Raw genomic sequence first — 25699 nt, forward strand, 5'->3', positions numbered from 1 at the left:
GCATTGAGGTTCTCTTCTCGCTCCCAGGACCTCTCCTCTGGACCAAACCCATTCCAATCTTCTAAATAAAAAGTCCTTCCTCCTACTCTCTTGTAGTCCATGATCTCCTTCACTTTGAACACATCGGAAGAACCGCTGGGAGCAAATGCAGGACTAGGAGTCTTACTGTAGCGGTTCAGAACCACAGGCTTCAGGAGGAACACGTGAAAGGAGTTGGGGATTTTGAGAGTAGGAGACCGGGTTAATTTGTTGCAGGATCTCAAAAAGTCAGAGGAACCTAGGAGCAAATTTGTACGAAGGCACCTTCAAACGGATATTCCTTGAGGACAGCCAAACTTTGGTACCAGGAAGAAACTTCTTCTAGTATCAACTTTACGCTTCATGCGATCGACTGCCAGCAGAATAGAGGACCGGGTCTGCTGCCAGATTTGTAGAAAGTCTCCAAATACAGAGTCAGATGCGGGTACCTGTGGATGCTGGCCGTAGACCATGAAGAACGGTGTGGAAGTAGTGGACTCACTTGTGTGGTTGTTATAGAAGAACTCGGCCCATGGAAGAATCTGTACCCAGTCATCACGCTGCATGGAGATGAAGTGACGCAGATAATTTTCCATGATCTGGTTAATCCTCTCGACTTGACCATTGGACTGGGGATGGTAGGCTGAGGAAAAGTCCAATTTCACATCTAGTAGTTTACAGAGGGCTCTCCAGAATTTGTGATCGCTCCCAGATCCTCATGTCAGTCCGGGTGGCTAGAAGAATGAGGTTATGCAGGGTATGTGGCAGAGCACGAGCGGCAAGCTCATCTTTAATCTCAGAAGATAAAGACCGTCCCTGACAGAATGTAGCCACCAAGGCCTCGTTGTTCCAGGTTAGTTCTTCAGCCAGGGTACGGAACTGAATGGCGTAGGAGAGGTCTCCCTGGCGAAGGGTCAGCAGAGGAGACTCCCAGGTACCTCAAATACTGTACGGAAAGTCTGTAAGAAACACTGTAAGTCACGGGTCTCTGGTCCCTGACATTCCCAAAAAGGGTTCGTCCATGCCTAGGGGTTCGCCCATGTCTATGATTAGAAAAACATGGCCTCTTTCTTCCAAAACAGCGCTACACCATGGGTTATATCTGGTATTGCAGCTGAGCTCGATTGAAGTAAATGGGGCTAAGCTGCAATACAGCACACAACCCGTGGACAGGAGTGGCACTTTTTTTTTGGAAGAAATCAGCCATGTTTTTCTAATCCTAGACAACTTCTTTAAAGTAGATTCTATAAATCATGGCCTTCTCAATCATAGCACGGTCTAGAAGAATGCTGCGTGATAAATATAGGTTACTCATTTTACACAATATTGAATTACATTATTAAAGTAAAATGTTTCACCTAAGTAAAGAATTAGATTTTCTGACATGGCTCAGAAAAAGAAAAGACTCTAATGCTGCTCTCCTTCTGCTTCATTCTGGAGCAATGATACTGGGCCTGATCAGTCAATGCTATCTAGCAATTGGTTGGGGTCTCATTACCCAGACCCTCATAATATTCTCCTTTGATACTTCTCTGAAATATGTCACATCATAGGAAACACTTCTGCCAAATCTTAAATAACAAAGCACATGCAATTCTTTATGGTGGGATTATTACCATCCAGCTCTAGATAGATGCAATGATTTTTCTATACTTAGTAGATAAATGAACTCGCATCCAATGTCCAATAACCCTTTCCCTGAACCATATTTTAACACTGTGCATTATAGTGAGTACTGAGTTTTTTTTCCATATGAAATAATAACACACAACAAAAACTCCTTGGGATTTATATGAGGTGAAAATAAGTCACTTACCTATGTACTTTGATTTTTAACTCCATCCTGAATCGTGTAATCGGACAAGTGGTGCTGGAAGTCCTGTAGTTTTTCGTAATATTGATGGCACGCAGACGCAGCCCCACGTGACTGAGGGCTTGCTTCCTCTGCCATTTGTGTCGACGTGTTATCAAGCACACGACCGTAAGGGGCTGGCACATTGCCTATCACTACTGACCCCGAGCAGAGCATCAGCTTGCATTCTGCCCAGGAACTCCAGCACTGCTCCTGATGTCACTGTCCATATTTGAGCAGTGATGTCGGGAGCAGTGCTGGAGTCCCCGGGCAGAGCACTAGCTGATGCTCTACTCGGGGACTCCAGCGATGCAAAACCCTTGGTGCCATTGTCCATATATGGACAGTGATGTCAGGAGAAGTGCTGGAGTTCCTGGGCAGAGCACCAGTTGATTCAATGCTCGGGGACATCAGCTATAGGAAATGTGCCAGCCCCTAAGGATCATGTGCCTGATAACACGCCGACACAAACTGCAGAGGAAGCTAGCCCTCAGCCACGTGGGGCCGTGTCGGCGCATCATCAATATTAGGAAAACTACATAACTTCCGGCACCACTTGACCGGGTTTGAAATACACGATTCAGGACAGAGTTAAAAATGAAAGTACATTAGTAAGAGACTTCTTTTCACATAATATATATCCCGAGCAATTTTTGGTCCCCGGATTACCCCTTTTACTGAGTAAACTATGTCTCTATGTATTCAACACATTGTGAAATCATTACTTTTTTAAACACATTATAAACTATAAATCATTGGGAATCTAGTGAGACTGTGTTTTTCTCAGATGAAATGCTATTTAGTGTGACATGCTTGTCATCTGCTTCGCCATTTGGTATAGCGCTATTCCTGTAGGCGTGTTGATTAACTGATGTTTGTATAAGAAATTCCTGTGACACACACATGCCTTGGCAATAATGCTGCAGGATTTATACAGGGTTTCTGATGCTGTTGGTATTTGCTGGGTTACTTTCCAGAAAAACGAAGACAAGAGAACTGTTTTTAGGACAGGTGCCCATGTGAGCACATAAATTATGTTAACATTTACATATATGTGAACAGTTTACAAGCCGGTTGGGATAAGCATTTCTGATTTCTGACTTCATGTATTTTCTAAAAGGAATAAAGACGCTGTAAGCCAAATGGCGGTGTGCCCTGTGAAAACGACTGAGATGTGCCCTTCCAACTCTTCCGCTTTTCCAAGTCAAGAGGTAGACATCACACTGACACATTTACATAATGGTGTCTGTTTCTCTAGCAGGGAGACATGAGGACAGAACTTTTAATGTAGCCCAGGAAAGCTGGCTGGCGACATGCACGATGTGTTGTGTAGGAGGAGCGCAGCGGGGACCCATGCTGAGCTGTTCACTCTTGGCTTCAGTCATTAACGGCCAGAGTGGTACTGCCAGATCTGTCATATTGGGAATATTTGCCACTGTTTACATTCAGACTCCACTGTGCACTCAAGTGCTATAGGGAAGTATATTCACATAAATTCTATCTGTACTTCTCTGTTACACACTGCAGGGTCCTATATAAAAAGTCATTTTAAGTTAAGCCCCATGCACATGACCGTAGTTTTAATTCGTAATTACTGATGAATTAGCATACCCATTCATTTCTATTGGCCACGAATGCATTTCCGTATATTTACGGATGTGTGTCCTTGCTGTAGAATTGATCCGCAGAATATTTAACATGTCCTATTCCTGTCCGCAATTGGGGCACAGATTAGCCCATAGAAGTCTATGGGCCCTTTCACAATTACGGACGGATACACATCCGTAGCCGGCGGATCCGTATTTGCGGACAGTAAAAACCCTTATGGTCGTGTGCATGAGGCCTAAATTAGGAACAGAATAAGTGGTGCAGATTTGTATCTGCCATGAGCACAAAAATGTCTCAAAATGTAGAAGGAAGATATCAAATCTGAAGCCATGTGTATAATCTTTTTGCTGCCATTTATTTCTGACCATGTTTGTTCATTGTAAAAAAAAATAAAAAAAAAATGTATGCATGTAGCATCTGTGCCTACTGCATTTTATAGGCAAAATGGTGAACTGCTCCATCTAGCAAGTGACTACAACATTACACCAAGGGGTCCTTCTGGTCATTTTGCTGCCTCTCTTTTCCCAATTTAGAGGCCAGAAAGTGTAGTGATGAACTGCAGTCAGGGAAAGGTGTCATCTAAGGCAAAGTTCTCCCCTCACTCAGTACTGATGCGCCCCTGACCGGAACCAAGGCACAGAGATGATTGTAACCCTACTGTCACATGCTCCTCCCCCCCCCCCCCCGGCCATTGTAAATGCAATCTTAAAAAGTTAGTATACTAACGCAGTGAAGGCAACACTATTCAGGTGTATGGCATTAGGGGTGGATTATTATATAAAAAAAAAAAAATTGCCAGTGTTTTTCCTAAATTTTTTGTATATGATGCATGGAATTGCAATGTTTTAAACACGCTTTTATGATCATGTGCTTCGTCCATATATTGATTTGTATAATTTAAGTGTTGGTTGTTCAATATATATATTTTATAATAAATGTTTTCCCTTCAGAATGATGAGAACATTCCAAGTCCAGAGCCTCCAATGAATTTCACCTCCTTTAAAAATGTCATCCATGTGAATTTGCCAAAGGTAATATTTATACTTGAGGTTAAGATAACCATGACTTTCACTTCAACCTTACTATGTAAATATAAAAAGCAGTAGGGATATCAATACTTTTATCTTTACAACACTAACAAATATGCGCTGGGAATAATTATACTCACAGTTACGTAGCACATTACTCCTATGGGAAGTAAGGAGCTTTACGGTTGGAAATCAGTTGCATAAATGCCTAAAAGAGTGAGCAAAATTGTAGAACTATGAGATGCATATATGTGGTGTGAAACGTGTTTGTTCCTGAGAACACCAGTAACAGAGACAAGGTTTTAGAGCGGAGAAACTGCATAAATATTAACAGCAGAACAGAGTATTTTAGCAGAGAGGACGTTTTTGGTATGTGGAGCTATACATGGGATTTTACGGTAGTATCTCCCTAGAAAGGGCACTCAAGTTACCTTTGTCAGAGCAACCATCTAGTATACAGCTTATAGGGTGGTATTGTATTATATGTAGATAAACACTTTCTGTTGTCTGTAAACAGCAAATTCGGGATCGGAAAAGGCTGACATGTTGCGTTCTCTAAAAGAGTTAAAGGGTGGAAGTCCTGATCACTCATTACCTCCAGTTCTGATACCTGCTTAAAAAAAGTATATACAGTAGACTTAAAAAAAAATAGCAGTCCAACATAGTCAACCTGCTAAATCAATGTTTTTGGTAGAAGTGATATTTCTACATAGCAAATAATTGACTTGTAAGTGTAGTAGGAAAAAAACAGAGCCAACAATTAGGACATACGTGCCGCTGATTCGGAGTAATTGAATCATTCCTTGTAAGGGGCTTGTTCAAAATAATAGCAGTGAGGAGTTCAATTGGTGTAGTCATTCTGTGGAATAACAGGTGTCAATTTTGGCCCTTATTTAAGGTAGGAAGGTGGCAAATGTTGCACATGTTGGTTATAGTGCATTTCCTTCTCAAATACTGGGGGAAATGGGTCGTTCAAACATTGTTCTGATGAAAAACATACTTTGGCTATTCTTCGATCCATTCGAACACTCTTTAATCAAAGTGGCAAAGGCTCAGCCTATGATCACCTCCAGAAAGATCAAATAAGATCTGAAGTTACCAGTGAGTACTGCTACAATCAGAAGACGATTAAGTGAAGCCAAGTTACCAACAAGAACTCCCCGCAAAGTCCCGTTGTTGAAAAAAAAGACATGTCCTTAAAAGGTTAAAATTCTTGGTTAAAGACTACCCGGATTAAGGTAATGGAGTGGCCAGCCCAATCCCCTGACTTGGATTCCATAGAGAACTTGTGGGGTGACATAAAAAATGTGGTTTATGAGGCAAAACCCAAAAATGCAGAAGAACTGTTGAATGTAGCCCAATCTTGGTCGAATCCATGCAACACAGATGTCAAGCAGTTCTCAGAAACAATGGTTATGCCACTAAATATTAGTTCAGTAAAGTTAAATCTGGAACATGTTTTCAGTGTATACATAAAACTTTTGAGTTTTTAAAGAAAAATGCTGGCACTGCTATTTTTTTGAACAGCCTAAGGCTGTGTTCACATCACCGTCTGTGTTCCGCTGAGGGGTTCCGTCTGAGGTTTCCGTCGGGTTAACCTAAGCTTCCGCTTCCCTCACCATTGAACTCAATGGTGACGGGAACCTAGCTAATTGTTTCCCTCTGTCACCGTTGTGACAGGGTTCCGTCAAGAACAACGGAACCCTGTCAAAACAGTGACAGACTTAAACCATTAGCTAGGTTTCTGTCACCATTGAGTTCAATGGTGAGGGAAGCGGAAGCTTAGGTTTCCGTTTGCCTTTCCGTTGAGGGGTTAACCCAACGGAAACCTCCGACGGAACCCCTCAACGGAAGGACAACGGTGATGTGCCCTAATATTCCTTTTTCTTTACTTTCGGTAAAGGATTAAGCCGTTAGTGACCACCAATACGCCTTTTCACGGCGGCCACTAATGGACTTTATTCTGATGCATAAGCCTTTTTATGCCGCTGCATCAGAATAAATAAACAGAGCAGGGAGCTGTCAAATCTCCCTGCTCTCGGCTGCCACAGGTAGCTGAGGGCTGGGGGCGTCCCTGCTCGAACGTGTGAGATCGATATAAGTATCAATCTCACCCGTTTAACCCCTCAGATGCGGCGCTCAATAGCGCCGCATCTGAGTTGTTTTGGAGAGAGGGAGGGAGCGAGCTCCCTCTCATCCCACTGACTTCCAGTGATCAGATCACCGAGTGTCTGTGTCTCCGATGGCAGCCGGGGGCCTAATAAAGGCCCCCAGGTCTGCCTGTAGTGAATGCCGTTTTAAATGGTCAGGCAGTAATACACTGCAATATAAAAGTATTGCAGTGTATTATAATAGCGATCGGATGATCGCATATTAAAGTCCGCTAGTGGGACTAGTAAAAAAAGTTGAATAAAGTTAATAAAAAAAAAAAATGAAAAACCCTCTTTTTCCCCTTACAAGCTGCTTTACTATTAAAAAACCAAAATAAAGTAAAAAAGTTACGCATATTTGGTATCGCCGCGTCCGTAACGACCCCGACTATAAAGCTATTACATTATTTAACCCGCACGGTGAATGCCGTAAAAAATTAAATAAAAGACTATGGAAAAAAATTGCTGTTTTCTATGATTCCTGACTTTAAAAAAATTTGATAAAAAGTGATCAAAAAGTCGCACCTACTCCAAAATGGTACCAATAAAAACTACAAGTCGTCCCGCAAAAAAAAAGCCCTCATAAAACTACATTGGCGGAACAATAAGGCTATGTTCACACGGAGTATTTTGGGGGAGGAATATCTGCCTCAAAATTCCGTTTGGAACTTTGAGGCAGATTTTCCTCTCCCTGCACGCCGATTTTCGCGCCGTTTTTTGCCCGCGGCCATTGAGCACCGTGGGCATAAAACAGCGCGAAATACGCTTTCTCTGCCTCCCATTGAAGTCAATGGGAGGTCAGAGGCGGAAGCGCCCGAAGATAGGGCATGTCGCTTCTTTTTCCCGCGAGGCAGTTTTACTGCTCGCGGGAAAAAGACGCCGACGCCTCCCATTGAAATCAATGGGAGGCATTTTCGGGCCGTTTTTGCAGAGTTTTGCGACGCGGTTTCCGCGTAAAAAAACTCGGCAAAATACCCCATGTGAACATAGCCTAAAAAAGTTATGGCTCTTCAAATATGGAGACACAAAAACAAGTAAGTAATTAAAAAAAAAAAAAAAAAACGTTTTTACTGTGTAAAAGTAGTAAAACATACAAAAACTATACAAATTTGGTATCGTTGCAATCGTAACAACCCGCTGAATAAAGTTATTGTGTTATTTATACCACACTGTAAACGGCGTAGATTTAGGACGCGAAAAAGAGTGGCGAAATTTAATTTATTTTTCTATTCCCCCCGCCAAAAAAAGTTCATCAATAAATAATATGTACCTCAAAATGGTGCTATTAAAAAATACTACTTGTCCCGCAAAAAACAAGACCTTATACAGATAGGTCGACGCAAAAATAAAATAATTATATATCTTGGAATGCGACGATGGAAAAACGTAAAAAATACCTAGGTCATTAAGGTTTAAAATAGGCTGGTCATTAAGGGGTTAACACAAACTGGATAAATGTTATTGTTTTGATTTGGAATTGAATGTGTAGTATTTCCAGTGCATTTGCATTTAGGCAAATAAAAGTTGTTATGATTTTGTGCTTTATTTGCTTTTTTTAAACTCCCTGCTATTTTTTTGAACTCTACTATATTTTATTCAGAGTGAAATTAGCAGTACATTTTTTTTTAAGCTTTATGCTTTAGTGGGGCTTTAACACAAGATCAGTGGGTGTACCCGAGTAACTTAAAGGGGTTGCACATTTACTTTGCAGCGGCTATGTAGTATTGGATGATTGGCCATCTATGTAATACATGGATGGCTCGAGTCTGCCGGAGCAGGAGCTTTGGCTTGGTAGCTGCTCTCCTTTCGAATTTGTATGATGGCTTTTTCTTTAATGGCTTGATGGGGCATATGGACAGTGGTTGGTCCTGGTGGGACAACCCCTTTATTTTTCTCATGAGGAACTTGCATTGGATTTCCTGCTAACAAGTGTCTCTATTGGTGGCTAGCGGCCATTCCCCCATCTCTCTACCTTAGCCAAATGCCAGGTAGTTCGGGAGCGAAAAGTTTCTGATAAATACTATCCTGATGCTTATTCAAGCCGTATGCCGAGTTCATGAGGATAGGAGAACTGGAGGAGATGATCAACCATGACTGGTTACAATACGTTTTATCTCCTATAGGACCAAGGAGGCCTAGGTATTGCCATCAGTGAAGAGGAAACTGTTAATGGAGTAGTTATTAAAAGTTTAACGGATTATGGTGCAGCGGGGAAGGTGAGTAGGGTCAGCTTTGTATACAGTATATTCTGGTGCTGCAGTTCCTAGATTGTTTTAACATTTGCTTCTCCCTTATAGGATGGGCAAATTAAAGTGGGTGACCGTATCTTAGCAGTAGATGATGAACCAGTGGTGGGTGACCCTATTGAGAAGGTAGGTTGTATTTATATACTGTCCACATCTGATGATTGCTAACATTGTAATAAATAATGGTTATCTTATGTAGCTGCATATAGAAATCACATTGAATTTAGAATTTCAACAATTCAAAAAAAATAAAAAAAATTTTTGCACTTTTTGTTCATGTAGGTTTTTAGTCTTCTAAAGAAATCAAAAACAACTGTGAAGCTGACAATAAGTTCTGATGAAATAGACGTCCAGCAAAACCATGTTTTACCACTGTCTACATTTAGCTCCATTGCTGCTGACAAAAGAAACAACCAGCAGTGTCTACCCTATATCAGCGTTCCAGAGCCAGAACCTGTCCATAGTAAGAACTACCGTGTTATTTTTGTGTTGGTGGCCTTTTGATATTTTTTTGCCTTTTTAATTTCAAGTATATTGTTTTCTACATATACAGCCCATGTGCTTATTATTATTTAAATGGGTTTTCCAACAAACAAATGTATCCTCTATCCGCAGGATAGGGGATGCATGTGTAATTGATGGGGGGGGGCGCGACTGCTGGGACCCCCAGCGATGAGAAGAGTTCATGTGCATGCTCAACCAAGGCTCCATTCATTTCTTTGGAGCTGCCAGAGACAGCAGTCCCAGAAGTCCCATAGAAATTAATTCTCGTGGATCTCCGATCTCCTCATCGCTGGGGGTCCCAGCGGTTGTACCCCGGCGATCACACACACACATTCTCTATCCTGTGGATAGGCGATACATGTGTTTTGTGGGAAAACCACTTTAAATAAACACTTTAGGCTTCGTTTACATCTGCGCCAGGGTCCCGTTCTAACGTTCCGCCGGAGCTTTCTGTCAGAATGGAGCCCTGATTGAAACAAACGGAAACCATAGGTTTCCGTTTGCATCACCATTGATTTCAATGGTGACGGATCCGGTGCCAATCGTTTCCGCTTGTCTCAGTTGTGCAAGGGTTCCGTCGTTTTGACGGAATCAATAGCGTAGTCGACTATGGTATTGATTCCCTCAAAACGACGGAACCCTTGCACAACTCAGACAAAAAGAAAACGTTGGCACCGGATCTGTCACCATTGAAATCAATGGTGATGCAAACGGAAACCTATGGTTTCCATTTGTTTCATTCAGGGTCCCGTTCTGACGGAAAGCTCAGATGGAACGTCAGAACGGGACCCTGATGCACATGTGAACAAAGCCTTAAACAGCACAATGATTTTGACTAATTTAGATTTCATTAACATTTTTGGTTTTGATAGAGATTTGAAGAGTGGTATGATTGAGCAAAAGGTGAATGTTTAAATTAGTTGTCTGGTTTGGACAGCCATATTTTGTCAAAAAGGTACCCTGACAACTAGTTACGGGATCCCCTGCAATCAGCTGAATGTGCCTATTTCCTTTCCAGCAAGACTGAAAAGAAAATACAGTGCTACATAGAACCCATTGGGCCCTTTGTGTAATGCAAAAACACAATTTGTTTCAGCTCTTTGCTCTCTTTAAGCCCTTCACAACAGCCATACGGCTATATGTGCTCCAACTGCCGATGCCCCGAGCAGTTGTCGCATATATAAACGTTGACAGCCTGGAACGGGGTTTAATGTGTTCAGTGCTGCTTCAGTGTGAGCAGATCTGCATTTTCCTGTCTGCCGGCTCCCTCCACAAGTGCCGGCACCTCTCCCCCTTAGTTTCATCAAACAACTATGTGTTTGATCACTGTTAGGGGGCTTAGAGGTACAGTACTGTACACACTGAAGCAGTGCTGCACTATCCGGTCTGCCGGCTCTCTCCTCTGTGGAATCCCCGGCCAGAGCATCGATGGCAAGTGCTCTGGCTAGGCTCTCCTTTCTTGGGAAAGCCCTTGACGTCACTCTCCATATATGGAGAGTGACGTTAGGGGCTTTTAGATGCCAAAATACACCCCCCTGTAGATATCACCACTGAAGCTCCCTGTATTAGCGGAATCCCCGGCCAAAGCTTCTGAAATTTCACATCATACTGCAGTTCTGTGCAGGAAACAAGTGTCAGATTATAAAATTTTATGGATTATCGGATGCCATATTAAAAGAATTTCATTGTACTACCTTTAGCAAAGCGCTTAAATTTATTTTCCATGCTTATAATATATATTCATCAATGTCTGTATAGTTATATGGCTCACTATTATTGCACCAGGAAATAGCAGAATAAATGTATATTATTCTTTGTGGGACCTCCAGAATAGTTGCAGAAGCAATAGAAGACAAGTTCTCTTAAAAATCATGTTGTTTGCAGGTGCTAGTCGATCATCAACTCCTGCTACGTTTCCTTGTGATCCAACCACTTGTCCGATTATACCTGGATGTGAAACAACAATTGAAATCTCTAAAGGGAGAACAGGTCTGGGACTTAGCATTGTCGGAGGGGCAGACACTCTGTTGGTATGTACACTTATGATTGTTTAATAACAACCTTAACCCTTTAGCGACACGCCACGTACAGTTATGTCGCTGCAGTTAGGTACTTAATGCAACTGCAAGTAACTGTACGTGGCAGTGATGGAGTGGCCTCAGAATCTCAGCCCATGCCATCACCAGCGGGTGTCCGCTGTATATTACAGCAGACACCCTGCTGCAAGGCCAGGACCAGAGCTAGCCTCCAAGCCGGCTGATTAACCCCGTTAGATGTAGCGATCAAAAGCGATCGCAGCTTCTAGGTGGTTTCTAGCCGATCTGCACCCCCGCGACGCGATCGCAGGGGTGCCGATTGTTGCTATGGCAACCGGAGAACTAAAAATGGCCTCCTGGGCCGCCTAGTGCGGAAGCCTATTAGGCCCTGCCCAGAGATGGAGCCTAATAGGCTTGCTATCAATGTATAACTGACAGCTCTAATACACTGCAGTATGTAGGTAGTGCAGTGTATTAGAATACCCATCAGGGCTTCATGCCTTCAAGTCCCCTAGTGGGACAAAAAAAAAGGTCGAAAAAAAGTAAATAAAAATGTTGTACAAAAGTATAAAAATAAAGCTTCAAGTTTAAAGAAACAATAACTGCCTTTTTTTATAGGAATAAATTTAAAACATGAATAAATGTACACATATTTGGTATCGCCGCGTTTGTAACGACCGAAACTATAAAAATATCACATTATCTTTCCCGCAAGGTGAACACCATAAAAAATAAAAAACAATTCCAGAATCTATGGCTCTCAGAATATGGTGACACAAAAAATTAATTATTTAAAAAGTTATTTTATTGGGCAAACACTGTGAAACATAAAAAAAACTATATACATATGGTATCGCCGTAATTGTCTCGGCCCGCAGAATAATGTAAAAACATCATTTATAGCCCATGGTGAACACTGAAAAAAAAGAATAAAAAAACCTTTGGAAAAAAATGTGCCAAAAATAGGAATAAAAAGTGCTCAAAAATTTGCATGTACCCCAAAATGGTACCAATAAAAACTACAGATTGTCCCACAAAAAAATAAGCCCTCACACAGCTCCAATGGAGAAAAAAAATAACAAATTCTGTCTCAGAATATGGCAACGCAAAATGTGCAATGTGTGTTCCAAAAGGGGGGTAAGATCAGGCATCATTTATCAGTGCGACACCGGCCACACATCTGTGGATTATTTATTTACCCCATTATTATACCCTCTTATTATGCCCTCATGTACTCCGCGCAGCCTACATATGCCCCCACATAATAAACTGCAATAACCGTAAAACCCCAAACAAAACTACCACCAAGCAAAATCTGCTCTCCAAATGGCGCTCCCTCCCTTCTGAACCCTACAATGTGGCCAAACAGCAGTTTGTCCATATATATGGCATTCCCATATCCGGGAGAACCTGCTTAACAGTTTATAAGGTATTTGTCTGCAGTGCCACAAGCTGGCCACAACATATTGTGCACTAAAATGGCATATCGGCGGAAAATTGCAATTTTAACTTTGCACCATCCGCTGCGCGTTAATTTCTAATAAAAGAAAACTCTGTGGGGTCAAAACGCACACTACTACCCTTAAAAAAAAAATGCCTTGGGTGCAGTTTCCAATATGGGGGTCACTACTTGGGGGTTTGTTTTACTGTTTGATATCAGAGCCTCTGCAATTGTGGGCCAATGCTGCGAAAATCACCAAAATAGGCCTCAAATGTGCATTGTGCTCTTTCACTCCTAAGCCCTGTCGTATGTCGAGGAAAATGATAAATGCCTTGAGGTGTAGTTTCCAAAATGGGCTCACGTCTCAGGGTAATTCACTGTACTCTGGTACATTATGGAGCTCTGCAAATTCGACATGTCGCCCAAACACCAATTCAGCAAAATCTGTGCTCTAAAAGCCAAATGGTGCTCCTACCAATTTGAGCTCTGCCATGTGCCCAAACAGCAGTTTAGGGCCACATATGGGGTATTGCCATACTCCGAAGAATTAGATTAACAAATTGTGTGGTGTTTTTTCTCCTATTACCACTTGTGAAAATAAAAAATTTGGAGCTAAAACTACATATTTTTGTAAAAAATTTACATTTTTCATTTTCACTGCCTAATTCTAATAAAATCTATTAAACACTTGTGGGGTCAGTATGCGCACTACACCCCTAGATGAATACCCCTGAGGAGTGTATTTTCAAAATGGAGTCACTTTTAAGGGGTTTCCTTTGTACTGGTACCTCAGGGGATCCGCAAATGCGTTATGGCGCCCAAAAAGCAATCAAGCAAAATCTGCATGCCAAATAGTGCTCATACCTTTCTGAGACCTGCGGTGTGTCCAAATAGCAGTTTATGACTACATATGGGGTATTGCCGTACTCTGCAGAAATTGCTTTACAGGTGTTGGGGTTCTTTTTCTCCTTTATTCCTTGTGAAAATGAAAAAATTTACATTTTTATTGGAAAAGCGACCTAATTCCAATAAGTTCAGCAAAAAAACCTGTGGGGTCAAATGTTCACTATACCCCTCGAGAAATTCCTTAAGGGGTTTAGTTTGCCATATGGTGTCTTTTTGGGGGGTTTCCACTGTTTTGGCAACACAAGACCTCTTTAGACCTGACCTGGAGCCTAAAATATATTCTAATAAAAAGGAGGCCCCAAAATCCACTAGGTGCTCCTTTGCTTCTGAGGCCTGTGCTTCAGTCCATTACCACACTAGGGCCACATGTGGGATATTTCTTATAAACTGCAGATTCTGGGCAATAAATATTTAGTTGTGTTTCTTTCGTAAAACCTTGTGTGTTGCAAAAAAAATGGACTAAAAATAGCAATAAGACCTACCGGTAATTGTATTTCCAGGAATCCATCATGACAGCACTACAGGAGGTTGCCCTCTTGACCTCTGTAGGGACAGGAAGACAGAGAGGTTAAAAGGCCCCTCCCACCACCCACTTGCCAGTGTTTTTCAATTACTACACCAGGATGGATGCAACCCTATTTTATTTCTAGGGATAATAACTGACATGTTAAATGCACAAATAAGAATTCAATCAGGGAGGGATGTAATGGTGCTGTCATGATGGATTCCTGGAAATACAATTACCGGTAGGTCTAATTGCTATTTTCCAGTACATCCCTCATGACAGCACTACAGGACCAATACCAGATTATAATGCTCAGGGAGGGACTATGGATTGAAGGACTTTCCGTCCAAAACTTAAATCCGTATCGGACAGAACATCGAGCCTATAATGTTTGTAAAACGTATGATGGCTTGACCAAGTGGCAGCTCTGCAGATTTGGTCTATAGAGGCTTCTCTTCTTTCTGCCCAGGATGGCGAAACTGCCCTCGTTGAATGGGCTCTGATGCCTTGTGGGGCACATAGTCCTTGGGACTTGTAGGCTTCTTGTATGGTGGTTTTTACCCATCTCGCTAGAGAGCCTTTTGAGGCTTTCTTTCCTCTATTCTTTCCCCCAAATAGGACAAATAGATTTTTATCTGGTCTCCAGGAGGAGGTTCTATCCAGATACTGAAGAATTGTTCGCCTGACATCCAGGCAATGGAATTTTTCTTCTTGTTGGTTTTTTGGATCTGGATAAAAGGAAGGTAGAATTATTTCTTGTTCTCTATGGAAAGCAGTAGATACCTTTGGAATAAAGGAAGGGTCCAGCTTTAGGATGATCTTATCCTCTTGTACTTTTAGGTACGGTTCTATGACTGACAGAGATTGGATTTCTCCAATCCTTCTTGCTGAAGTAATAGCGACTAAGAATGCAGCTTTTAGAGTTAAAAAATGCATACTAATTTCGTTTAGCGGCTCAAAGGGGGGCTCACAAAGAGTCGTTAACACCACATTCAAATCCCAGGTAGGAACTGATTTCTTTAGGGAAGGTTTCAGTTTAGAGACCGCTTGGGTGAATCTTCTGATCCACCGATGTTCAGCCAGAGGAGTGTTAAAAAAAATTACCTAAGGCTGAAATCTGTACTTTTAAGGTACTAGGGCTAAGTCCTTTTTTGAATCCCGATTGTAAGAAATCTAGGATTTTCGCAATGTTGGGAGAAAAGGGGTCTGGTCCTGGGTTTCCATGCCAGGAACAGAATTTCTTCCAAATCTTTTGATAGATTTTAGAGGTAACTTCTTCATGACTTGATAAGATAGTTGAAATTACCTCGTCTGACAGACCGTGGTTCCTCAAGATCTGCCTTTCAGGATCCAGGCTGACAATTTCAGAGTTTCTATTCCCTGGAAGAATAAGGGACCCTGGGAGAGAAGATTCTCCCTGACTGGGAGCATGATAGGGTCTTCCAACGCTAGGTATTGTACGATTGGAAACCAACTTCTTTTTGGCCAATAGGGAAGAATAATGATGAGCTTTGTCAAATCTTCCTGGATTTTTCTTAATACCATTGGTATTAGAGGAAACGGAGGAAAGGCATAGGCCAGATCCATGTCCCAGGGTTGGGACAATGCATCTACTCCCAATGGGTTGTCTCTGAGATTTAGGGAGAAGAATGTCTCTACTTGAGTGTTCTTCCTCGTGGCAAACAGGTCTATTTGTGGATAACCCCAATTTCGGGTTAGGGACAGAAAGACTTCCCTGTTTAGGGACCATTCTCCAGGGTCTACTTTTTCCCGACTCAGTCTCGGAAATTTGAATTTTTAAATTCAGGGAGTTTTGTTTTCGATCCCACCGGGACAAGATCAGATTCTGTAAGGGTCTGGAGTGAAATTGGCTCCATGGAATAGATTGGATGCAAGACGTCATCATTCCCAACATCCGCATACATTCCCTTATGGAACAGGCGTCTTTCCCCCAAATTTTTCTTACTTCTGCCAGTAGGAGTATTTGTTTCTCTCTTGGGAGGATGGAATGCTGAAGGGAGGAGTCCAGCAGTACTCCTAAGAAGACCTTCTGTTTCTGGGGAGGAAGACTCGACTTCTGAAAGTTGATTATCCATCCCAATTCTTGTAGGAGGGAAAGAACATGTGACCGATGACTGACTAAGATAGCCAGAGTATCTGCTGTCAACAAGAAGTCGTCTAGATATGGGATAATTACTATACCTTGATTTCTTATGAATGCCATGATCTCTGCCATAATTTTTGTAAAAATTCTGGGGGCGGAGGAAAGGCCGAAGGGGAGGCAGACAAACTGTAAGTGGAGAATGGAAGGACCGTCCTGAATTGCGAATCTGAGGAATCTCTGGTACGCGGGGTGGATAGGAACGTGATAATACGCATCCTTTAAATCGATCGTACACATTGATGCCTCTTCCCTTATTAGAGGAATAGTCGATCTGATAGACTCCATCTTGAATTTCCGATAATTCACCCATTTGTTTAGGACCTTCAGGTTGATTATTGTCCTGTAGGAACCGTTTGGTTTTTTGACCAAGAAGATTTTTGAATAGTGGCCTTTGCATATTTCGTTGTGGGGAACTGGAGAAATGGCTCTCAATCTAAGTAGTTTCTGGACGTCCTGGATAAGGATCTGATGAAGATCTTTTGCTTGGTACTGGGTTATTAGGAATTTCTCTGGAGGAATGGAGGAAAATTCTATTTTGTATCCTTCTTCTATTATCTTTAGAACCCAGGGGTTCTGGGTTATTCTCGACCATTTGGGGTAAAAATGTAGGAGTCTTCCCCCTACGCTCTTGGCGTCATTGCTTTGAGGGCTGGAATGAATTATTTGGGTTAAGGAGATATCCTCGACCCCTTTTTCCTTTGGGGTAACTCCAGCGACCGGACTTCCCTTTCCCGCTGTAGTTCTGTGAGGTAGGATCCCTCTGTTGGCGAAATCTTCCAAACTGAGGGGGTTTTTTTTGGTTTCTCTTCAGGAAACCCCTTTTTTCTATCTGTTGCACTCTCCAGCATGTTATCAAGGAGAGGACCGAACATCAGAGACCCTGTAAATGGGATAGAACACAACTTGTTTTTGGACTTCGTATCTCCTGACCACATTTTGAGCCATAATGCTCTTCTAGCAGCATTTGAGAGAGCCCCATTCCTGGCAGCAAATCGAATAGATTCCGCTGAAGCGTCTACCAAGAATCCGGTTGCCATCTTTAGTAAGGGTAGAGATTCTAATAGATCTTGTCGTGATGTCTTCATCATCAAATGGGTCTCTAGCTGGTTTAGCCATATAAACATTGCTCTTGCTACTGATGTGGCCGCGATATTAGTTGAGATCAAGGCAGAGGAAGATTCCCACGCTCTTTTCAGTAGTCCGTCTGCCTTTCGGTCCATGGCGTCCCTCAACTGAGATGAATCTTCAAATGGGATTGCGTTTTTTTTAGCAACCCTGGCGACTGGGACATCTACTTTTGGGATCTCATCCCAAGGCTTAGTGTCCTCTGGATCAAAGAGAAGTCTGTTTTTAAAATCTCTTGAAATGAAGAGCCTTTTTTCTGAATCTTCCCACTCAGTTGTCACCATTCTTTTAAGATTTTCGTTTACCGGAGAAACCCTTGTTTTCTTTTCCGTTAGACCTCCAAACATCTCATCCTTGATGGTATGTGGTTGGTCTTCTTCGGGAATATCCATAGTTTCCCGTATTGCTTGAATTAAGGTATCCGACATCTCGGAAGAGAAGACATTTTTTTTCTCTTGAGTGGAAGAAGTTGAAGGCAAGAGTTCCTCTCTTTCTTCTAACTCATCCTCTGATAGGTAATAGCACTCCTGCTCAAAGTCCGACCCCTGAGAAGGAGGCCAATATTTTTGATCCACTTCAATCCGCGGTCTTTTTGCCCGGGAGTGTGAGGGAGTTTCTTGCGGAGGGGCGAGGGAGGCTACTGACTGACCCACTTCTTCACGAATCATAGTCCTAAGTTCGGACATGAACGTTGGTTGTTCCTCCTTTAGTATTTTTGCAATACAATCCTGACACAATTGTTTTCTATGGGACTCTGGCAATTTGTTTGCACAAGTCGCACATTTTTTAACCTTCTTTTTATCAGTTTGTCTCTGAGAGGAATCTTTTTCCTAGAGAAAACAGAAGGTAGGTATAGTATGGTGTACATACATAAGGGGTCATACCCTTCCCCAAGGGTGAGACTCACGTGACCCTGGGACATATCTGGAGTTCCATCAGGACGAGGAAGTTCCATATCGCGACAGGTAACAGGCAATGCAATATGCAATCCACAAAAAATTAATCCAAGTTAGAGTTATCAGCTCTAACTACATACCTGTGCGTGTCCCTTTAAATGCGGGCGTTTTGAATTTCCCGCCTTCCAAGATGGCCGTGGACCGGAAGTAGTGCGACGTCATTTCCGGTCGGCTATTCGTCCAGCGTGTACCTGGAGTGCAGCCGCCATAGCCGGCGACTGAGGCTTGCTATGCGGTGCAGCGAGGATCCCTGCCGGTGCGTCCATGCCTATGGAGCTGCCGGTCCCCGCCTGGTCCGCGGCCCGGCCGAAGCCTGCTTGGGAAACCCCAGCCCCCACACACTACCAGAACCCTGCCTAGGATTCCTCCGGTAGGTGTCTCAGGGAGGGAGCTAAGGGACCCGTCGTTTGAGGGGTGTTAGCCTGGCCTTTAGGGGGAAGAGAAGGGGGAGTGCACGGACCCCCCGATCTTGCCCCCTGCCCGAGTTTCTTTCCTGCACTAATACAGGAGCGACGCTCTCTGCTCCTGACCCTTGTGGGGACAGGAAGAACACTGGCAAGTGGGTGGTGGGAGGGGCCTTTTAACCTCTCTGTCTTCCTGTCCCTACAGAGGTCAAGAGGGCAACCTCCTGTAGTGCTGTCATGAGGGATGTACTGGAAATGAAGTTTCTGCAAAAAAAAATTTCAAATTGTACATTTATCTCTACTTTGCCTTAGGTGTTTCACAGGAATTAAAGGGTTACGAAACTTTCTAAGTGCTTTTTTGAATACTTTTAAGGGGTGCAGTTTTTAAAATAAGTAGGGCCCTCAAAGCTACTTCAGAACTGAACTGGTACCTAAAAAAAATAGGTATTGGAAAATTTTCTTGAAAATGTGATCATTTGCTGCTAAAGTTATAAGTCTTGTAACGTCCTAGAAAAATAAAAGGACTTTAAAAAAATGATGCCAACATAAAGTAGACATATGGTAAATGTTAACTAATAACTACTTTGTGTGGTTTTACTATCTGTCTTACAAACATATACATTTAAATTTAGAAAAATGCAAATTTTTGCAAATTTTCTCTAAATTTGTGTTTTTTGCAAATAAACACTGAATGTATCGACCAATTTTTGCCACTAACATAAAGTACAATGTCACGAGAAAACAAACTCAAAATCGCTTGAAAAATAAAAGCATTCCAAAGTTACCACATAAAGTGACACATGTCAGATTTTAAAAAAATTGTCCTAGGCCCAAACATGCTGTTTCCTTAAGGGGTTAAAGTTAATGGCCACACTTGAATACCATTTTTAAAAAGTTTCAAAATTCTGTGCTCATTATTTCCTGTTTTATCTTTATAACAGTCATAGCTGCATTTTTCTGATACATTACTCCATTTCCCCTGTGTAAACAAAGATTTAAAACAGAATATGCAGGATACCTGTAGCTACCACTAGAGAGAGCTTAGAAGCTTTATTGCATACTGTTATACACAGAGCCGGCCTTAGGGGTGTGCTACCTGTGCGAGTACACAGGGTGCTGCAGCCTCCCTACATGTAGGGGGCGCCACTGGGCAGGTCATTTGAGCACTCTGCTCCTCGTTACACACACGGAGGAAACAATAGCAGCAAAATCAGAGGAGGAAGCTCTGCCCACAGCCCGTCCTGCAAGAACACTGTGAGACTCATCAAGGAGAGATTGGTATGTGTGTATGTCTCGGCACATATGTCTCTGTGTGTGATATGTTCCAGTATCTGTGTGTCATGTGTGCCTATGTGTCTATATATGTGTCTGTATGTGTATATTTTTCTGTGTGCTTGTGTGCCTGTGTGGGTATAGTTAAGAGTGTGTGTGTGTGTGTGTGTGTGTGTGTGTGTGTGTGTGTGTGTGTGTGTGTGTGTGTGTGTATATATATATATATTAGTACTTCTCAATGAATTAGAATATCATCAAAAAGTTCGTATTTCAGTAATTCAATTCAAAAAGTGAAACTCACATATTATATAGATTCATTACACACAGAGTGATCTATTTCCAGTATTTTATTTTTTTTAATGTTGATGATTGTGGTAACCTTTAATGAAAACCCCAAATTTACTGTCTCAGAAATTAGAATATAATATAACCCCAATTTCAAAAATTATTTTTAATACCGAAATGTTGTCCTACTGAAAAGTATATAGCCTCAATACTTGGTCGGGGCTCCTTTTGCATGAATTACTGCATCAATGCGGCGTGGCATGGAGGCGATCAGCCTGTGGCACTGCTGAGGTGTTATGGAAGCCCAGGTTGCTATGATAGCGGCCTTCAGCTCGTCTGCATTGTTGGGTCTGGTGTCTCATCTTCCTCTTGACAATACCCCATAGATTCTCTGTAGATTCTCTATGGGGTTTAGGTCAGGTGAGTTTTCTGGCCAATCAAGCATAGTGATACTCTGGGACCTTGATTTCCAAATTAAATGCAAAATTTACTTTCATCTGAAAACAGGACTTTGGACCACTGAGCAGCAGTGTTGGTCCACTGTGTTATATCAAGTCCAGAGTCAGTGCAGCCGTCTAGCAGGACATTTTCCAGCACTTCATGCTTCCCTCTACTGACAAGCTTTATGGAGATGCTGATTTCATTTTCCAGCAGGACTTGGCACCTGCCCACTCTGCCAAAAGTACCAATACCTGGTTTAATAACCACAGTATCACTGTGTTTGGTTGGCCTGCAAACTAACCTGACCTAAACCCCATAGAGAATCTATAGAGAATCTATGGGGTATTGTCAAGAGGAAGATGAGAGACACCAGACCCAACAGTGCAGACGAGCTGAAGGCCGCTATCAAAGCAACCTGGGCTTCCATAACACCTCAGCAGTGCCACAGGCTGATCGCCTCCATGCCACGCCGCATTGATGCAGTAATTCATACAGAAGGAACACAGACAAAGTATTGAGTGCATATACTGTACATACTTTTCAGTAGGCCAACATTTTGGTATTAAAAATCATTTTTGAAATTGGGCTTATATTGTATTCAAATTTTCTGAGACACTAAATTTTGGGTTTTCATTAACCGTTAGCCATAATCATCAACATTAAAAGAAAAAAATGCTGGAAATAGATCACTCTGTGTGTAATGAATCTATAATATATGAGTTTCACTTTGAATTGAATTACTGAAATAAATTAACTTTTTGATGATCTAATTAATTGAGAAGGACTAGTATGTGTCTATATATTTACCTATGTGTATGTGTGTATAGATATTTGCCTTTGTCTAAATCTCTATCTTTTATGTATGTACAGTGTATATTGTGGAGGGCAGCAATAGAGAGTCCCGCACAGGGCACCGTCGAACCTAAGGCCGGCTCTGGTTATGCATTGAACACCATAATAAGACGGTATTCATTAAGCTTCCATTCTCCCTCTAGAGGTGTTTGCTGGTAGCCAGCATGTTATATTTTGAATCTATATCCTACTGATATAAAGATATATTAAGAAACTACTCAGCACAGAATATTGGACATGAACATGACTTGATGATAAAATGGTCAGATTAACTTAATGGTTTAGTCATACTTTGTATAAAGGGCAATGTTGAATTTTCCTGTGTATACACAGTTTAAAGTGTACCTCCAATGGCGGGCTGCACACTCGAGTTAATACGTTGTATACAATTTCCGGCAGTAGATTTACACAATATATTGGCTGCATTGGTACTGCCCATCTTTGGAGGTATACTTAGGCTGAATGCACACGTTGTGTATTACGTGCCGATTTGCCGTGCGTATTTTCATGCGACAAATCCGCAATGTAATACAGTACCAGCAAAGTAAGGCTCGATGCACACAATGCATATTATAGTCAATGAGATTCCAGGATATCTCATGTACACGCTGCAGTATTTTTTTGGGACGTAAATTGACCCGCGGTGCATTTTTTTGGGACTCCGCAGCATGTTATCTTATCATGCGTTTCCTCTTGCGAATTGTATCTGCCTAGTGCTTTGTAAATTGCACCAAAATCTGCAGCATGAAAACGCGCCAAAAAACACATCAAAACGTAAAGACCGCATCAAAAAACGCACGATCAGGTGCGGTTTTTACCTGCGAATTCCCTGCGTATTGCTGTGATTTTGGTGTGTATTTTCCGAAGCAAAATACGCAACGTGTGCATGTAGCCTAAATAGGATTTCAAGAAATCTCATCTACACGGTGCAGATTTTTTTCTGCAAGTAAATTGACCTGCGGTGCGGATTTTAAAATCAGCAGCATGTCAATTTATCCTTCATTTCCGCTTGCGAATTAACTAGTTTTACAGAAAAATGCACCAAAATCCGCACCTATTTCCGTATCAAAATTTAAAAACGCTTCAAAATACGCACCATTAGGTGTGGTTATAGCTGCAGAATTACGTAAGTATACCTGCAGATTTTCTGCATCAAATTACGCAACGTGTGCATTTAGCCTAAATCTATCTTCAACATTTTCAAGAACTCTGCTGTCAGAAAACAGCCTGGTGTACAGAATTGGGGAGGGATTTATGCGGCTGCTGTCTTTTACATTGTTGTGATAACGTAACAAACTACTGTTTGTGAAAATATCATAAAAATATGTCTCGCAGGACAAGTTAGGCTTCGTTCACATCTGCGTTGGGGTTCCATCTGAGGCTTCCGTCAGAACGGGACCCTGAGCAGACACAAACTGACACCGACGGAAACCAGAGGTTTCCGTTTCCATCACCATTGATTTCAATGGTGACTGAGCCGGTGCCGGTGGTTTCTGTTTGTGTCTGTTGTGCATCGGACCTGTCGTTTTGCCGGAAGCAATAGCGTAGTCGACTACGTTATTGCTTCTCTATTGCTTCCGGCAAAACCACGGGTCCGGTAATAAGTACTAATATCTACAAAAAGAGGGGCACAAAGCGTATGGCTATGACTAAAGCATCTAAAAAAAGAAAGACCAGCCATGCATCCAATGCAGCTGCTGCTAAGCTCACGGTCTCTATCTAGAGCAATGCAAACCCACACATAAATACATGTAGTAAAAGTAAATCCTAAGTAGGCATCTAAGGTGAATAGCTTTCCCATTAGTAACACTAAGTCAGTGTGCACAAAGTAGCGCCCCGACCCGCTTTTCGCGTAGATAGCTTTTTTTTATTTTATGGTTTAGTCACTGACGGGTTCAGTGTCAGCGGATCCTGCGTGTTTCTGACACGCAGGATCCCTCGATTATCGATCACAAGTTATGAATTTAAGAGGCTCTGTCACCAGATTATAAGTGCCCCATCTACATAATCTGATCGGCGCTGTAATATAGATAACAGCAGTGGTTTTTATTTTGAAAAACTATCATTTTTGAGCACGTTATGAACCATTTTAGATTTATGCTAATGAGTTTCTCAATGGACAATTGGGCGTTTTTTTACTTTTTACCAACTGGGTGTTGTGACCAATCAGTGACTAATCAGTGTCCTACACTTCTCATTGTACCAGCCCAGCATGATCCACAGCACAGTGTGATTGTGCAATGAAAGAAGTAAACACGCCCAGATGTTACAAACACAATACACGCCCAGTTGTCCATTAGAAAGGCTCATTTGCATAAATATAAAATTGCTCATAACTTGGCCAAAAATTATCGTTTAAAAAAAAAAAATGTTACTGTTATCTACATTGCAGCGCCGATCACATGCAATAGGAGATAGGGATTTGATAATCTGGTGACAGAGCCTCTTTAGATGTGATCGGTAACTGCTCGATCCTGCATGTCAGAAACACGCAAAACCCGCTGACACTGAGCCAGTCAGTCCCACGAACCTGACGGGTACAGGATTCAGCTCTAGATACAGCTGCTCTTTATACAGGATACAAAGCAGCAGTGTCTCAAAAAGTACAAATAATTTTTCATAAAAAGTAATTAGAAAGTTGCACCAAACACAATGACAAAACAAACAAAAAAAAACCGGTTTACATAGCCTTTAAATTAACTGCTTTTTTAAAAAATCATTTTTTTTTTTTTTTTTTTTTTAACCAGGGTGCCATTATTATTCATGAAGTGTATGAAGAAGGTGCAGCCTCCAAAGATGGCAGATTGTGGGCTGGGGACCAGATTTTAGAGGTAGGAGGAGCAAGAATAACAGATTAGGCCTCGTTCACATCTGCGCAAGCGCTCCGTTCCATTGGAGCTTTCCGAGCCCTGACAGACACAAACGGAAACCAAAGGTTGATTTCAATGGTGACTGATCCGGTCCCAATAGTTTCCGTTGGTCTCAGTTGTGCAGGGGTTCCGTAGTTTTGAGGGAATCAATACCGTAGACAACTACGCTATTCATTCCGTCAAAACGACGGAACCCTTGCACAATTGAGACAAACGGAAACCATTGGCACCGCGTCCATCACTATTGAAATCAACCTTTGGTTTCCGTGTGTGTCAGTCAGGGTCCCGTTCCAACGGAAAGCTCAGACGGAGCGTCGGAACGGGACCCTAGCGCAGATGTGAACGAAGCCTTATTATATCCAATTTTTGTTGTTAATTTTACCCACTAACTATTCCTTCTGAAATCTAGGTAAATGGAGTTGATTTAAGAAATGCCACACATGATGAAGCCATAAATGTGCTGAGACAGACGCCACAAAAAGTCAGGCTGTCTGTATACCGGGACGAGGCACAGTACAAGGAGGAAGATATGTATGATATTACAACCGTGGAGCTTCAGAAGAAACCAGGGAAAGGTCTTGGGTTAAGCATCGTGGGGAAGAGGTGTAGTATACTTTTTGGCAACATTATAACTTTTATGTTGCATTCTGAAACTTTGCATGTACCACTGGAAATGAAGAGACTTCTCATTTAGGTCCAGTTAACTGTCTGAATGGCATGTTTTCAGCTGCTGTTTGTTTTTTTTAACCGGATAGCAGCTGTGACTTAATGGAAATTCATGAGTACTAGTTCACATTACCGAACACTGCGTTTTTATGTCCTGCTGTGTTTTTTTTCTATTGTTATACGAATATCTGGTGTTTCTGTGGCATTTTTTTTCCTTGTCTTAATGGAATAAAAAAAAGACAATAGGAAGAACTACATGAAAACAATGCATTTGATTTTTACACTAAATGTTCCATTCTGTTTTTTCATACGAATTGGCCCACATTTATAAAAACTGGCGTATCTTACACTACAGGAGATAATTGGAGTG

The 25699-nt window shown here is 41.9% G+C and overlaps 1 protein-coding gene across 5 annotated transcripts in view; it reads left to right on the forward strand.

Moving 5' to 3' along the window:
• MPDZ (multiple PDZ domain crumbs cell polarity complex component) overlaps nt 1-25699 on the forward strand; it is a 146855-nt gene that overhangs the window by 95345 nt on the left and 25811 nt on the right. For all 5 annotated transcript variants that reach the window (XM_075826777.1, XM_075826793.1, XM_075826803.1 and 2 more), the window contains 8 exons: nt 2991-3081; nt 4429-4509; nt 8780-8872; nt 8954-9028; nt 9185-9365; nt 11291-11436; nt 24541-24624; nt 25073-25266. In XM_075826777.1, coding sequence (XP_075682892.1) covers nt 2991-3081; nt 4429-4509; nt 8780-8872; nt 8954-9028; nt 9185-9365; nt 11291-11436; nt 24541-24624; nt 25073-25266 — 945 coding nt within the window. The remainder of the gene's footprint in view (nt 1-2990; nt 3082-4428; nt 4510-8779; nt 8873-8953; nt 9029-9184; nt 9366-11290; nt 11437-24540; nt 24625-25072; nt 25267-25699) is intronic.

Source organism: Rhinoderma darwinii, chromosome 1, assembly GCF_050947455.1.
Source record: "Rhinoderma darwinii isolate aRhiDar2 chromosome 1, aRhiDar2.hap1, whole genome shotgun sequence".
Taxonomy (NCBI): domain Eukaryota; kingdom Metazoa; phylum Chordata; class Amphibia; order Anura; family Rhinodermatidae; genus Rhinoderma; species Rhinoderma darwinii.